The sequence below is a fragment of the Nipponia nippon genome, unplaced genomic scaffold (assembly GCF_047370975.1).
Source record: "Nipponia nippon isolate SJK-2023a ecotype South Korea unplaced genomic scaffold, ASM4737097v1 scaffold_14, whole genome shotgun sequence".
NCBI classification, from domain to species: domain Eukaryota; kingdom Metazoa; phylum Chordata; class Aves; order Pelecaniformes; family Threskiornithidae; genus Nipponia; species Nipponia nippon.
The window spans coordinates 12,383,199-12,398,995 of NW_028262330.1; the positions used below are offsets into that span (position 1 = coordinate 12,383,199).

Genomic DNA, 15,797 nt, shown 5'->3' on the forward strand with positions numbered 1-15,797 from the left:
CCAAAGCAACTGGGGAGAGGAGGGAGGGATAATCTTCAAATAGCTGTTCTTATCCTAGCACTTGAGAGAGATTTTTTTCTTTTTTTTTTTTTTACTTACCAGGCGAGTTTATTCATGGCTGGGGAAGGGCAGTGATACTGCAGAAAAAACAACTTTCCTTTGTGAACATAAAAGGACAAAACAGCTGATAAAAGTTTTAAATAAATCTGCAGAAATAGAGGTGTTGCTGTTGAAAGAGGGTGGCTCTGTAACGTAGCTGTACATAACATGTTATGTACATAGCATAACATAACATGTACAGCAAACCCCTGACCGCTTGGCCATCTGTCGCTGTTCGGAGAGTTCCTGCCCACAGTAAGGTACAGAGCAGCAGCCCAGGGAGGTAAACTGTAAATCTCCAAAGCTGGGGGGGTGAAAAACGGAGCAGGAGTGCTGCTGGATGGGAGTCCAGAATCGCCCTGGAGGAAAGGGGTCTGCTGGCTTAAGTAGATGTTCTTGCCATGACACTGGCCAGAGGGTGGCTTGGGACAGATCTGGAAATGGACTTTGGCTCTGAATTCTTTTGCTCGTGACTAGATCTCACCTGCAGTGGGTGATAAACAAGTCTGTCTCTTCATTAGACGTGGCTGCAGTGGAGGAAGACAGCATAGGTGCTGTTCAGTGATTTTTGAGGTGGGAACCATGCAATGGGCTTGGTGAATGTGTGCCTTTCTTCTATTTATCCTTATTTGAAGACTGGAATGGAAATCAGGCTTGAGGTCATTCTTGATGCCTTCATGTCACCCGTGGTAATTGTAGATGAGACCTCAGCTGAGCACAACAGGGAAGGCGGCTGGCTGGGGACGTAGATCCGGTGTTTGTCAGTTAATTGGCTCCTTGGTCAGTTGTACCGTGCCATTAAAATAACTGTCCTGCCTTCCCTCTCCCCTACAGTATCACTAGTGGCTGTGAATGAGTTTGGTGAGGGAACTGCTTCTATTACCAACCAATTATTTTTGAAATTTATCTTCGGTAGTAGCTACCTCGGTACGTCACTGCAATGGCGGCGATGCTGGCCAGCGGGGCGGTGGTAGGAACACGAGGCTGGGGAGGAGCTGCCCCTTGCCAACAGCCCCGTGCTTGTGTTGAGTTAATGACTGAGAAGTTTTTCTTCATGCTTGGGTCAGTTGACCCGATAACATGTTTCCTTTCTCTTGAGAAATAAATACCTTATTACCAAAGACATTTGGCTGGGTAAGGCACTGCGGGCGCTTATCGTCCAGTGGATCTGACCAAAGCGGAGAGGTTATTTTCCTATAAGGACATAAGATGCCCTTATGTCAGGACATCTGGCATAAACCCAAGTTCTTTTTCTTTACCGATGGTGCTCCTGACTCAATTCAGAGATCACCTTCTCTCTGTCTTTCCAGAATCCCTTGTAGGTGTAGAAAGAACAGGGCACCTTTTCCTCCAAATAAAATCTCTTGTATATTAAAAAAAAAAAAAAGGCAGATCAGGAATTTCAGCTACTTTGTTTATCCAAATGTAGCAGAAATATTTTTTAAATTGACAAATGCTGTAAGAATCATGTTACCTGCTTAATACTATACACTGTCTCCATTCCTTCTCTCTTTTCAGCCTGCAAAGGTAAGAAACAGTTTTCCTGACATTCGGAAAGATACTCCCTGTTTCTGTCAAAACTGGTATCTCTTGCTAACATTCCTATGCTAATAAAGACATTAATGACCCAAAAGAATACACTTTCAAAGCATGCGATGGAATAAAGGTGAATAAGAGAGATTTTGCTTTCTTAAAACTCATCCGTTTCGGCTGATCCTGAAAAGGCAGGAGCCATCCAGATGCCTTGGTTGAGGGAGACACCGTGGATTAGCTCTGTTCTGCGTGGTGTGAAGCTGGCTGTCTGTGAGCTTCACCCCTGATCCCCAGGAAGGCCCGTACAGCCAGGCCCTGCTCTTCTCTCCCTTCCAGATAACAACGTATGAGTGGCTGACCGTATACATTTTCCTTTCATATATATTTATATGATGACTTCCTTATAAATAACTTCTGTGGAGCAGAGATTGAACTGTGCTGAAGTAGTCCTTGATACTTCATCCCCAGGGCAGTGCGGACCTGTATATATCGTTTGCAACGTGTGCTCAGTTTTGTAAAACTTGAGGCATTTTTTTGGCTAAACAGAAAGGCCTCAATAAGAATGAATGAAATAACACCATGTACAGTTTGGGCTTGAGTTTCTTAACATGACAGTACTGCTAGTAACTTCTGTTCAGTAGCAGCTCTGAAAGCAGCCTGTGGACCGGCGGCGGTGCCAGCTGCCAGGCTGTCCATCAGCTGGGGTGGGACGGGGAGGGAACCACCTCTCCAGGAGACCGCTTTGGGACTGAGAAAGGCTGATGAGCAGGGAAGATGTACAGATAGGAGGAAACAGGACAGGAGAAATAGTGGTGGTTGGAAAAAGGCTTTTTCCTTATCCAAATTATTTGCTAGAGTAATCAAGATTATCAGTTTCCTCAAAAGAGAAAAAATAACTTTGAATGCACGTTTTACTGAAGGAGTTCAACATCAAAAGATGTCCATAAATCCTGTAACTTGGCAAACAGAAGGGAGATTTAAGTATCTGTGGGAAAGAGATCAGGTGCTCCACTTCATATTTACTCACATTTATTGTCTTTAAATTACTCTTTGTGCAGGTAAATAGAGTCTTTTAAGAGAATTAGAAACCAGTAATTTGAATATAGCATGTACTTTGAGTTGCTCAACAAAAAGGACATCAATTTTGTTCTAAGATAAATATTACAGAGCCTGTGGAAAAAAGTGGTCTACTCTTCATGGCTCTATTTCAATACCATTTACTAACAGAAATGTTTCTCTCTTTTTTTTTTTTTTTTTTTTTAAGACCTATTCAGGGCTGTTCTGCGTAGTCATAAATCCTTACAAGAACCTCCCGATTTATTCAGAAAACATTATCGAGATGTACAGAGGGAAGAAGCGCCATGAAATGCCACCGCACATTTACGCAATATCTGAATCTGCGTATAGATGCATGCTACAAGGTAAGAATCAGTTAAGTGTTACTTAACAGTTAGTTGACAACTCTGTAATGTACCTAAAACCCAGGAGCTTCATCATCCAGCTATATACTAATGTCTAACAAGATCACAATGTTTTCTAGTACATAAAGGGGGGGAAGCTTTCTTATCTAGAACCTTCAACTTTCAGACTAGAAATGACTTGGTGATTGACCCCTGTCAGCCTATTTGTCTGACTCTTTGAGGCACAGAAGCAAGCTAACGCTAATCGGAAGGGTACTCTGCCAGCTGGTGGCACCGAAAGCTGTAGTAGAAATACTTTCTTCTTAAAAAAAGAAGAGATAAGATAAATGTCAAAAGATGTTAGCACACTGGCTTTGAATGAGGTAAGAATGAAAAAGTGTGATTGAAGAGGGAAAGCTAAAGTATGTTAATGGCTTGTCTCTCTAATTCTATAAAAATGTTGGCGTTTTGGCAGCTGACAAATAATCCGTGGTGACAATGAAACAATAGTATGTTTGAGTTCAGAAGGAGGTCAGAGAAATGCTTAACCTTCAAGATTTTTTTTTTTTTTTCGCCGAACTGGTATAGGTCACATCTGTAGTAGAATAGAGAGTAAGTTTATGGTGGGCATACACTTTGAATTTTGGCTTTAAGGCTGTGCTGGCCAAATATGAAACCTGTGAATCTGACGTTATATAAATGTCTTGAAATAAACACATGCTGTTGAACTTGTAAAATTGCACTTCTGACAGAGTCTGTTGGAAATGCAGCTCATACTATCTAATCGTCGTTCATATTTAGGTGGCTGTTTTACCAGTCTGGAAACAGGAGCATGTTGTATCTAGAAAAGTGTGTGTCATGGAGGGGCAGGTCTGAAAAACTTCCCGTATTTTCTGCTAGAGACCTGGTATAGATGTACTGGAAGTAGGTTAAAAGCTATTTGACCTAGTTCACACAAAATAAGAAATCACTGTTTCCGCTGGGTTAACCAACCATTTAAATGTAAATCTTTTTTAAAAAGACATTTCCTGTCTTGAAATAAATCACTGTAAGTCTTTGTTTCTTCAGTTGTGCCTTTGTCTTTAGGGCTGCTTAATAATAAACTACGCGTTGCTGGATTGCCGAGTGCTCTTTCACCCCAGAAGAATCCGTGCTGTTGCCACTGAGCAGGGTGATGCAGGGGCAGGCAATGGAAGAGCAGCAAATTGGGGCCACCAAGAGCTGTCACATTTCTCAACGGCTATTTGGGGCTCTGTGTTTGTGTTTTTATGAAAGGAAAACGATGGCCTCTTGACCAGAACAACAGCCTCTAACAGCTCAGATCAGAGGACCCCTAATAACAAGTGTATGTGGAACAACAGAGCAAACTTTAAGACTATTTTAAGGAGTTTATTCCTAGCAGTCTCAAGTGGTCTGTGGATAAGGGCTTCCCACTCTAAAAGCATAATATCTTTTGAAACTATCTCAAGAACTTTTCTGAAAAGTTCTTGAGACGGCTGTCCTCTAATAAAGTAAGTCAATGTCAGTAGTTGGCACGCTTCAGGTGCTCTATATATTTGTTCACAGGCCATTCCAGTACTGATTTATATCTCTGGGGATCTTGCCACATGCACAGATTTTACTGTTTTTGGAAGATGAAATGAAAAAAGCTTTCACGTGATGGTATATGTTTGGTTACAGTCTTGTTTTCTTTGCATACCAATATATGGAGGTTTGTTTTGTATCAAGTCTTTCTTTGCTTGCTTGCTTTTTGATTTCGATTGGCTGAATTCTTTTCATCTGAAAGAATGAAGCAATAGTATGGAATAAGAGTAGATGGAAACTATGCGACAGGATCAATTTATTAGGGAATAACTTCTTCAAGGTTAACTAAATCTGCGTTTCTAGGGCCCTTCACCTGTATGGAGCTACTCCTTGTTTATTTTAGCAAGCAATTGCAATCAGCCAGTAAACTTTACATCGATGGTTTGCCTTCACAACTGCATTGCCAAGGATAAGTAAAAACTCTAGAACAGGCATTAGCAGTTTTGTGCTTGGCAAATATTTTATTTTTTATGATATTTTTCTGGCCTGTTCAGTGGTATTTTGTTCAGTATAATCAGCTTACTTTCGTTGTAGCTAATCACAAAGCACTAATTTTCTAGGTGTGTTTGAGATGAGTTTACACCGATTAACAGGATACCTGGACCTGAGCTGTGACTCTGAACAACCCGATCTCTTAAAACACAATTTTTCTGTGCTGGTAACTGGGTACAGGGAGTAAACTGTTACTCAGTATCTTAGTGCTTTCATGCCTTTAGTTCAGAGGATGGATGACTAGAGATCAACTTCAAGTTTCTGCTAATCTGAAGTTTTGTATGTTTAAAATAATATTTATGCTTAAACAACAAAACATAGATTTCTGTTTTAGATTACGAAAGCAAAAGGTTCTTTGGTCGGCGGAAACAACTGATGCATGTGCATCTCAGTAGTTATTCCTTGTCTTTAAATGTTGCTGGAAATACTCCATTTTGTTGAAGTGGCGATACAAACGGAGCACCGCGCTCCTCGGCGCGCTCTGCGGTAGGAGGAGGCCGTGTGGAAGCATTGCACGCTGCCAGTCAGCAAACTGCTTCGCTGCTCTTGTCCCCTTGAAGAATCTCCTGTTTCGGAGGACCTTCAGCCCTGCGGCCTTCACAGGTCAGCTCTCGTCGCGCCCCTTAGCAGGGAGGGGAATGCGCTGAAGAATTCGGCGCTTGTTAAGCATGGAGGACACAGGGGTGGGGGGAAAAAGCTGTAAAACGGAGAATGTGTTTAAGAAGCCCACTTGCCATTTTGCAGGGGGACTCGTATTCTCCAGAGATGTATTGAATTAGTGTAAGCTGTCCCAGGAAAGAGGGAGGCGTGGGATTGCTTTTAATGGCCGAGTGTTGCGCGGAGCAGTTCAGCGTGGTGCAGCTGTGATGCACTAGGGATTTGAGAGACAAGTCTTGCAAGGAAAAGCAAACCTCATCGATCGCTTGATCTCCTAAGCGTTGCCTTTTCTGCAAGACTTGTAGCAAAGATGAGTGTGAACACAAGTCTTATTAGAAACAAGCAAGATTTTGGGTGTGTTCTGGTTATGACAGTCAGGATTTCTTTTCAGGAAAAGACTCATTACCTAGTGCCTTGACCTCAGAAGATAATAACGTGCAATTCAGCTTTACATACTGGATTTCCCCTCTCTCTCCCCTAGTAATTATTTTTTCAAAGTAGTGCAGTAGTAGGGTAAGTGTTACTTCACAGGTGGTTTAGTGGATTTCTCCGGCGCTTTCTCTTCATTTTCCTAATGTTATGTTGAAGGAGTAGGTACGCATAACCCAGGGGCTCCTAGGCATACTGAAATTGTTTAGCCCTAGACAGAAATCAAATGCATAAATGCATAGGGTTGGAGTTGGCGTGCTTCACAAAAGAATGCTAGGCTGAGCCTTTCACGGCTGCTGGACAGTTGATATGGTCGTAAGGAATTGGTATCCTAATCCCTGCGACAACATTGACCTTAATTCTGTTTGGTAATACAATTTGCAAGACTCGCTAGTGTTCTGTACCGCTAAAAGTTACAGGCAGTAAGAAGAAAACGTTTCGACAGGGACTAAGTTGTTTGTTTTTTTTTTTTTAACAAAAATAATTCCGTAAGTCTAATAGTTCATCTATGACTATCTTTATTTTACTAGCAGGGGAGACTTGATTGTGTGAAAGCAGCACTAACATAAATTTTTCTCTAGTGCTTTTACCATACTTGGCTTTCTCTTCTCCCTCCTCCCTTCCTATCCTCCCACTGAATTTCTAGAGGAAGTATGGCATTGGTTTATTATGCCTCTTTATTCATTGACTCTTTAAAAGTGCTCTGGAAGAAATATTAAGGAAAACTTGTTTGCTTTTTGTTGCCAAAGACCAGCTTGCCTACTAATATAACTCTTGTATAATTATGCTTAGTCTCTCCTTTTTATCCTGTTTCCCTGAGGACATCTTGATGAGCACTAAATTAGCACTGATATTTTAGGACTGCCTTTAATCCTGTTGCAGAGAAGATTTATCGGAAACAGCGTAATACGTGAAGTGAACACGTGGTGCTGGAGAAGCCAGTACACTACAGGTGCCATACTTCTCTCTTAAAAACATCATATTGATCTATATTTTTAGTTAATCTTGATTTAAGTCCTCCCTTTGGGGACTCCACCCCCCCAAGATATGGAAGAAAAGGATTGAAACTAAAATATGACAACTCCTTTTCTTTAAAGGTCTATTAAATCTTCAAATGGAAGAGGAAAAAATCGCTCTGAGACTAAAAAGCCTGGGAGTGATGACTAGCATTCCCTGTTATGTAGGGAGTATATAGAACCCGTTATGTGCAATTAATATCCTTGATATTTTCCTTACATCTTGCCTTACCAAAAGATTCCCCAAAGCTTTTTAACTAGTTAAAGTGCAGGATGGCAGTCTAAGCAGAACTAGCTGCTTGGTACCTGTAATGTGAAGGATTTATAGCGCTCTCTATTGTTACACCGATTTCTGTGTTTTCACTTTGTCCAGTCAGGCTGGCGTGGAATATAAATACTTAGGTGACAATAACATTAACATCAAGATTGGTTTGTATACCAAGAGGAATGTGATATGCAGTGGTCTTAATGGCCGAGTGGAGGGGAAAGATTCTTGAAGCAAGAAATGAAGTCGAAAGACCTGAAATCCATCATGCTGCAACAGTCTTCTGCCTCATTATTTTTGAATTTGAAGTAAAATGAGAAATGCTTCTGTCTGCTGAACCTATTGTGCAATATTTCAGCTCCTTCCCCTCTCTCTTCCCTTCTGTCTTTTGGTATTAAATCTGTGTGCTTCAGTGACTGTGAAGTTATTGTCGTGATTTGAATTATCGTGCCTTGCTAGAGCATCTCTGAATGACATCATACCAATTACCGATTGAGCAAACTCAATTGAACTTAGTTTCTAGAACTAGATTATAGTATACTATCAAGTCTTAACTCACTTGTTTCTATTGGGAAAGTTTTAGTACGTTGGTGCTTGTGACAACAGTTCCTGACCTTTGTCTTCCTCTGTGTCGAATGTGTTTGGACGCCTGCTCTTCATTGGTGTTCAGCCTCAAGGGTACAAACTTAATTAGGCATGATGATGTTTACAGTAAGCACCTTTTTTTCTTAAGGCACAGTTGCTTAGAAGTGTTACTTGAAGTAGTTGACTTACTCCTTGAAGTTACACAAATTTAACGTTCTAATTATTTAAAAATGAGACAGGAGTGACAATGGTCGCATAAAGAATTTGTAGTTTCTTTGGTGCCTTGGCTGTTTTCTCCCCACTTCTGAAGTGAAGTGAAGTGGTGCAGCAGGTCAGCCAGTTCCGTGGTCTTTTCCGTTGATATTCTGACCAGCTGATGATGATTTTAATCTTAAAACTTGCTATGCAAGCTGGCCTCATAATTGAATTGTGACTGTGCTAGCCTACAGACAGGAATTCAAGACTAAGTGCATGCAACTTATGAAATCATTCATGAGATGAATCATTTTGTGCACATTGCTCAGCCAGCACCTGCTGCTGCTCTGAAGCTTTAGTTTAAATTAAACTCCATTTATTTCTAGGTAGTTGTGAAATGGATAATTCACTTCGGCTTGGCTTTAGCCTTCAGATGACATACATCAAGACGCTATGGCTTGTGCAACAAAACCTTAAATGTATTCTAATCTTGACAGCGCATTGCACTGCAACAGCACTGCTAGGTGGTGCGTGTTTTGCACAATAACTGGTCTTCGTCAGCCCTGTCTGCGTTCCTCTGTGGTGTCGAACTAAGAGTTCAGCTATGCTATAACTGCTACTGAGAGTAATTCCAGTAGCTCCTTTTTCCTCCCCCTTCCTCTTTACTTAAATTTCTTTGTTATACTCTGGCAAGGAAGCAACAAGACACAGGAGCAATTTTTATCACTTAGCAAGTGGAGAGAAGCGGCGAGGAGCTGGTTGTGTTCTGCTCTTCGTCTTCAATAACCCAAGGCTCACATCGCCAACGCGATTGCCAATTAATATCTCGGCGTATAATCTAGCTTCCTCTCGCTTGTCCGTACCTGATGCTTTCAGGTATTTGGCTGCTTAAGTACTCCTGACAGACTTCGTGTACCTTCCTCAGTGACTCGGAGTTGTGAGGTGTTGTGCACCTCTAGCCTGCTTTTCATAAAGCAAGGTGAATAAAAGCTCATGGCTTTCTGAATACTACGGGGCATTAAAATTCTTTTTTATTCTAGGGGTTTTTTAGAGTGATGGTTAAGTCATCAGATGATGTGTAGAAGGAAAACCTGGAAGAAAAAGCAGGAAAAAATGCAACTACCTCTTTCTATGTGCATCTGCTATGAAGTTCCTTGTGAAAGTTCTCAGGCTGGGAACGTTCCTTTGAGGAGGAGAACAAGGAATCTCAAACTGAAGGATCAGTAAATAGAAAAATGATGGTAGCAAACTGCAAGATCCAAATCGTTGAGCTCGCAGATGGAATAGCTGACTGACAACTGTGCTTCACGTGAGCATTTCGGCACAAAACACTTGGTACCAAAGCACCCAGATGTTGGCTACTGGGTGCCGTCTTTTTGAGATTCCTTTTCAGGTCTGGGAATACGAAGAGCAGTATGCTCATGCTTGGTGCCCCACATGTTGGCAGACACTGTTCAAACTATAAAACTAGCCTTTGCAGGAACATACATATGCATATAATCATATATAAAGACTCCATAGGGCTTTTTAAAAGAGAGGTCACGCCTTGCAAATGGGTTGATCTGTGAATGAATCTGTATGAACGAGGGATGGCTGTCCGACATGACCTATGTGGCTTTCCAAGAGTAATTTGATAACGATCCTAACCAGAGGCTCTTCAGTAACTGTGATATGAGGAAAGGCCTTCGTATACATAAAGAATTGGTTAAAGATTGACCAATCTTGTCCATTGTTTTCTGCTTTTACTGTTTGGCAGGGTTACTGCTGAAAGCCCTGTGGAACTTGTGCTCGTGTTCATGCTTCTCGTTTATAAACTTGTTGTCTGGAGACGAGGAGAGGTGGTGAGGGGATGCTTGGCTTATATTGTTATCCAGGGTAGCAAAAACGAGAGCTCGGTGTGAAGAACCGTGCCTCGGAGCGTAGAGGAGGCTGACGTAGCGCGCGAGATCGCTGTTGTGGGGTGTACTGGGGGGAGCGAGCGCCGGTGGAGTTGGAGCTGGTACTGCAGGGGACGAAACGGATCTGTGGAAACCGAAATTCAGCGTTCAGCAATGGTTATAAATCATGTAGAGAATGCAAGGCGTAACTGGAAAAGGGATCAAACCAGGAAACACTTTTGCCATAGACTTATGATACATTTTTATCTTCAACACTTTGTGCAGCTGTGGCCTTTCCCTGCTTTGGGCGAGGAGGAAATATGACAGGAAGACATTTAAAGAACAACTGAAATTATCAAAACTGCATTTGGCACGGAAATAATAATTTAGGTCAGATGTAACAGCAGTGTAAATCTGAAGTGGCACAGGGAGAGGGAACAGCGATCCTCCCCGCATCTCTTCCCATGCAAGAACAGAGGGTCATTACTTGAGGTTCACAAGTGACACGTTCAAAACAACAAGAAGAAACAATTTTTTGAACAGCATAGCTGAACTGTGGTAGTCTGTGCCTCAGGATATACTGGCTGCGGAGAGCCTATGCTCATCCAGAAAGCAATTTGAGGAATTCATGAGCTTGAAGTTTGAGGATGATGGATCAGGGAATGGCAGGAGAATTTGCTGGCTATTGGGAAAGTGTTCGGGGCAACTGTCCTTACCTGCTAATTTTGGTCCTTCCCTTTCTGCTTTTGGAGTGTGTGATGCCGATTCTGACTGCATGTGGTCTATCTTGCCATATCAGCAAGTTTACTTTGTAACCTGCACGTAGAAGTGCCCTGGATGAAATGGTAAGAGTCTGTGGCTCCGTGCCACTGGCGGGCCGTGGCCACCATGGGCGAGTGCGTGCCCGGCTGGGCAGCGCGTGGCAGCGCGGGAATCTGCTGCGGCTGGCTCTTGAGAGCCTGATGAGGCTACTGGAAACTGTAGCACAGCCGTTAGTTTATTAGGACTGCGGAGAGCTTAATTAGTCCTTATTGGGGTGCTTTCTGTAAGTATTCTTACTACACTGAAGTGGTAAACTGGCCAAGAAGAAGCAACTGGTAAAATGTCACTGTATCTCTTTTTAAAGTAGTAGTTGTTCATGGTTACATTCAGCATCTCAAATGAAATAGATTAAGAAGATGAGGTTAAGGTTTTTGTTTGTTTTTGTTTGTGTTTTTTTTTTCCACCAAACCACAGAGGAACATTGCCTTTAGTACAGGAATGAATTCACAGTAGTTCCTGGGTCAAAAATTCCTACGATGATTATCTTTTCTCGTATCCTTGTTTTTCACATCGCTTTCTTATTGAAGACTAAGGCTGGAAGAAGGGGGGTGTCAGGTGCTGAAAGTGGGTGGAGAAAAGTAGGTGGTGGGGAGACGCTCTTGTTCCCCTCCTGCCCCCCCCAGGGAGATACTGCCCCCCTTAGGGTAATACACACTAGATTTTTAGATGGAAACAGTATTAAGCTATGTAGAATAAAACACCAAGGGAAGCCATTTTGTAAACAATGATTGTTCATGACCTTTTCTGATAGGGAAGGATTACTTTAATTATCAGCAGATGCAGTGAAACTATCAGATGAACGTCAGTGCTTTGTACTGCGGGAACAAATGTTTGTGTCAGGTCTGTGTGCTCAAGGGGGAGAGAGAAGAGGATTTTAAGGATTTCCCCCCTGGAAATAGCATAAGGAATAGATGATGCTCACGTTCAGAAAAATGGCAAAGGGGAGAAGAAAATGCTTGTGTGCGCGCACAAGTGCATGTAAGGAAAAGAAACCTCTTTTGACATTAAAGAAATGAAGGACAATGTGTTCCCTCCAAAGGAAAGGAGACCTGAATATACATGTGAATTTTTCTTTAAAAGCTGAAGGGTGGATTTCTGTTGTGCAATTTCAAATGGTTGTGCTGAAATAGAGTTTGAGAACAGAAATTGAGACATAGAGTTTATTTAGGCACAAGAGGGTAGGGAAAGCGTGGTGTTTTTCCTCTGAATTATTGAACTTCTTTAAAAACTATTCAGAATCAAATGTAAAGGAAATCTGTGTTTAAAATACAAGAAAGTAGCATTAACTTGGGTCCTTTGAGGAAAGGATTTTAATGTTGGAACTGTCTCACTTAACTAGAGATATCCACCCACAGCCCCCCAAAACCTTAATTGTAGACAAACACTTACCTTGGACGTGGCCCCGCACGCGAGGCTGGTTGTGCTCCACCTTTCCACGCGCGCAAGGCAGCCTCAGCAGTTTGGCCTGTGAAGTGGTGGAAGCTCAGGAGCTTTTGTCTCCTGAAATGTCTCATCAGACTGCAACAGGGGCTTTTACTTCTCTTGGGAAGGTGTTTTAGAGCTTCTTATGGCGTTCAGTGGTTGGAAAAAGGAATAACTCAACTCCAGTGCTGAAGAACAGAGTATAAGAAGTCTACACAGCAAATCTGATGTTTTCAGATAAACATACTTATCAAAAGGCTTGTTATGGGTCTTAGAAAATATCCATCAGAAAAATGTTTATGACTTTCTAGCCTAGCCATTGCTAGGCGATGTGGTAAAATCGCTGGTGTGTAGTGTGGCTGACCTTACCGGGGGTGGGCGATGTGCTAGCTGATCCGTGTCCTGTCCTACGTGTGACTGAACAAAAAGCCAAGCCACTGACCGTGTTGGGTGGAAGTCAGCAAGCCTAGCTATGTACTGTTATCGTACTTGCTGTCTTTCCAAACTTGTGGAGATGAAACAACTTCGGAAGAGCCCACTAGAGTGAAAGCTGGTTCACAGCCAGTTTTGTTAAGTGGTTTGTGCCTGCTTATTTGTTTGGGAAGGAAAAGAGCAAAAGTTAAATGAGAGAGCTTAAATGGCAGATATTGCAGTTAAAGGACCGCCTTGAATCATTGTTTCGGTTGACAATATAATCTTTGTCTGGGCAAAAATTGTACTACATGAGAAACGGCACCACTTAAGCCGGGTTGACGGAGAATAGAAACCACTGCTATGCTGAATACTCTACAGTCTAAATAAACCTTTTCCAGCCTATGGCTTGCCAACTACTACTAATCTTAAGTTACTTCGAAGCCGCACGCAAATAAAAACTGAAAAGTAAGCATAGGGATGGCCCGTGTAGAAGATCTAGGAGCTGCTCATTTCTACTGGGAAAGCTTTTTGGGAGCCACAATCGGGAAGGCTGAGAACTGCTCATCTGTGGCATCTGAAGAACAGTAAGCGTAAGCGAGCAAGTCCTCGCAGCTCTAGCTGGAGCAGTTTAAGAAGTTGCCGCCTTATGGATTGTTACTGCCCTTCAGCTAAGGTGCGTTAGACACTTGTGTGAGAACCAGTGGTTGTCTCTGACGGTAAATCAGTCGCAGAAGTTGTTGTAGCTGGCCCCGCTGCCTTGATGGTGGGCTGCACTGGGAGCGCTCTCGCTATCCGAGTTGCTCCCTCTTTGTGTATCGGCTGTTTGTACATCTCGGCCGTTGCTCACAGCGTGGATCGGCCCTCGGGACTGTGCAGTTTGCTCTGCTCTTTCTGAAGGCTGACTCGTGTTCTCCGCTCATCTCCTAAACTACAGCAGCCGCCCGTTTCAACAGGCTACATAAATTTGGTATTACCTAATAGATTAAGGGTGTTTGCAAGTCTTGATATAAATCCTTATCTGTTTCAATGAGTTGTTAGGGAAGGAATGTGTTACCTATTAACTTCTGCTCACAAATGTAGCAAGTCTGTTTTAATTTCTAAGGTTAGACTTACTAACGCCTCTCTTAATGACAGTTAATAAAGGTAGTGAAAGACTGCCAGTGAAAACATAAACCATATTTGAGCTTCTTCAAACTTAATGAGGAGTGAAAAAAAAAAAAAAAGAAATCCAAATTCTATCTGGTATGTAATGGAGAAGCTACCCACAGTTTCATTAAGTGGGCAGGACGTAGTCTTAACAGCTATTTGTTTTCTCCTTTTATGCTGATTCAGCCCTGGCTAGCAACTCTGAAAACAGATGCCACAATTTTTTCATTAGGTATTTGGGTAATTGCAAGGTAATGTTGCAAATACCTAACTCGTGACTTGTAAACCAGCCTCAATTCGTAGCCCGGTTTATTCTTCCAGGGACTGCTGATGCTGTTAGGTGAGCCGCTTGCGCTGTGTCTGCGCTGGAGCTATCTGGGGTGAGCGAGCGAATAATGAGCGTGGTCACGAAGTCCGCTGTAGACACGCAAGAAATACCTGTATTCACTGCTACCATTCACCGTAAGCAAGCTGCAGGGTAAACCGTGACTGGGGTTTGACTGACCTCTGCTATGCTTCATTTGATAATAATTAACTTAACGTACTTAGTAGTCAGTCAGCAAGCAAAACTGAAGTATGACTGTTGTAATTTATCTCAAATCTCACATCTTTTTGAGTAAGGGATAGAACCACATTTCTTTTAAAAAAAGCTTTTGTTATTTTAACTTCACAAATAGCAGCAATGCCTGTAGAGTGCCTGCATCAGTGCCCCCACCCCGCAGGGAAGAGTGCTTTCTCTGCCCTTCGCTAAAGACTTGGAGGTATCTTGGGGTAATTAGACAAAGTATCTGAAAGAGGGGAGAGTGAAATATTGTCTGCCAAAAGTGGCTTGTGGCAGTTCAACCTGACAGCTTTCTCGGACAGGCTGGTGTCACATAGGTAGAGAAAACGTGGTAGGCGCTGGCTGGCTGTGTCTTGTGTTGTGCTATATGGGAAATACTGAGTAAGCAGACAAAGTTGGGAATTGGTAAGTGATTTAAACCAGCACTGTTGTATTTGTCTTTGAAGTGGACGGCATTAGGCTGGAGGGAGAGTTTTGACAAAATTCTTCATGGACTGGTGTCTGAGCCAGCGTTGGGGGCTTTCAGTGTTTTGTGGAAACAGTCTCTGAGCACTGATGAAGCAAAACTGATAAATAGGATTATTCTAACTCTTAAAACCACTGGATACCCATGAGGAGTGGAGTGCATCTGAATTTGATCTTACTTCTAGTATAAATTAATGTTACATGTTTTAGGACAAAGAATGAGAATTTTCTGCAAGTTCATTGCTTGACAGTTTCAAAGAAATGAGACTTGGATGTAAAAACTGACCAACAGAGGAATAAGCTGATGATGACAAGGCAAGAAGAAAAAGATTGATGCGGTTTCAAGGTACATCAAGAAAGATGGTTTTCCCCTAAAGAGCGCCAGTGTCCTAGATCACTTCTGACCTTCAGAGGTTGCTTCCAGCTTTTAGAAAGATAGTGCAATGATCCTACTCACCTTTCTTGAAGATACCTGTGATGTCTTCATCCTTTTGGTCACCTGAAACCTCCCAAAGAGCAACCTGACGGTGACCTTGCCCAGCTCCTTCAGCACTGGTGGATGTATCGCATCAGATGCTTTGGGCATGCGTAAGTTCAGCCTCCTTAAATAGTACTGGCTTGATTTAAATTTAGGTATTATAACCTGAAATGTCAGCTTTATAGTGTTAGCAAATTACAAGCTTTCTGAAAAGTTCACTTGAATGTTTAATGGGTTACTGTTGGGAAAATACTGACTGTATTCCTGTAAACTGCCCTTGTCTTTCTGTGGAGTTGCAGAATGTACATTGAAGAGCGAATGACGAAGCTGTTCATAGCAAAGATGATTGCACAACT

General features: G+C 42.3%; 1 protein-coding gene across 4 annotated transcripts in view; it reads left to right on the plus strand.

Moving 5' to 3' along the window:
* The window catches only part of MYH10 (myosin heavy chain 10), a 104,501-nt gene that overhangs the window by 13,475 nt on the left and 75,229 nt on the right, over positions 1–15,797 (plus strand). For all 4 annotated transcript variants that reach the window (XM_087751304.1, XM_087751307.1, XM_087751305.1 and 1 more), the window contains exon 3: positions 2,897–3,053. In XM_087751304.1, the coding sequence (XP_087607430.1) occupies positions 2,897–3,053 (157 nt within the window). The remainder of the gene's footprint in view (positions 1–2,896; positions 3,054–15,797) is intronic.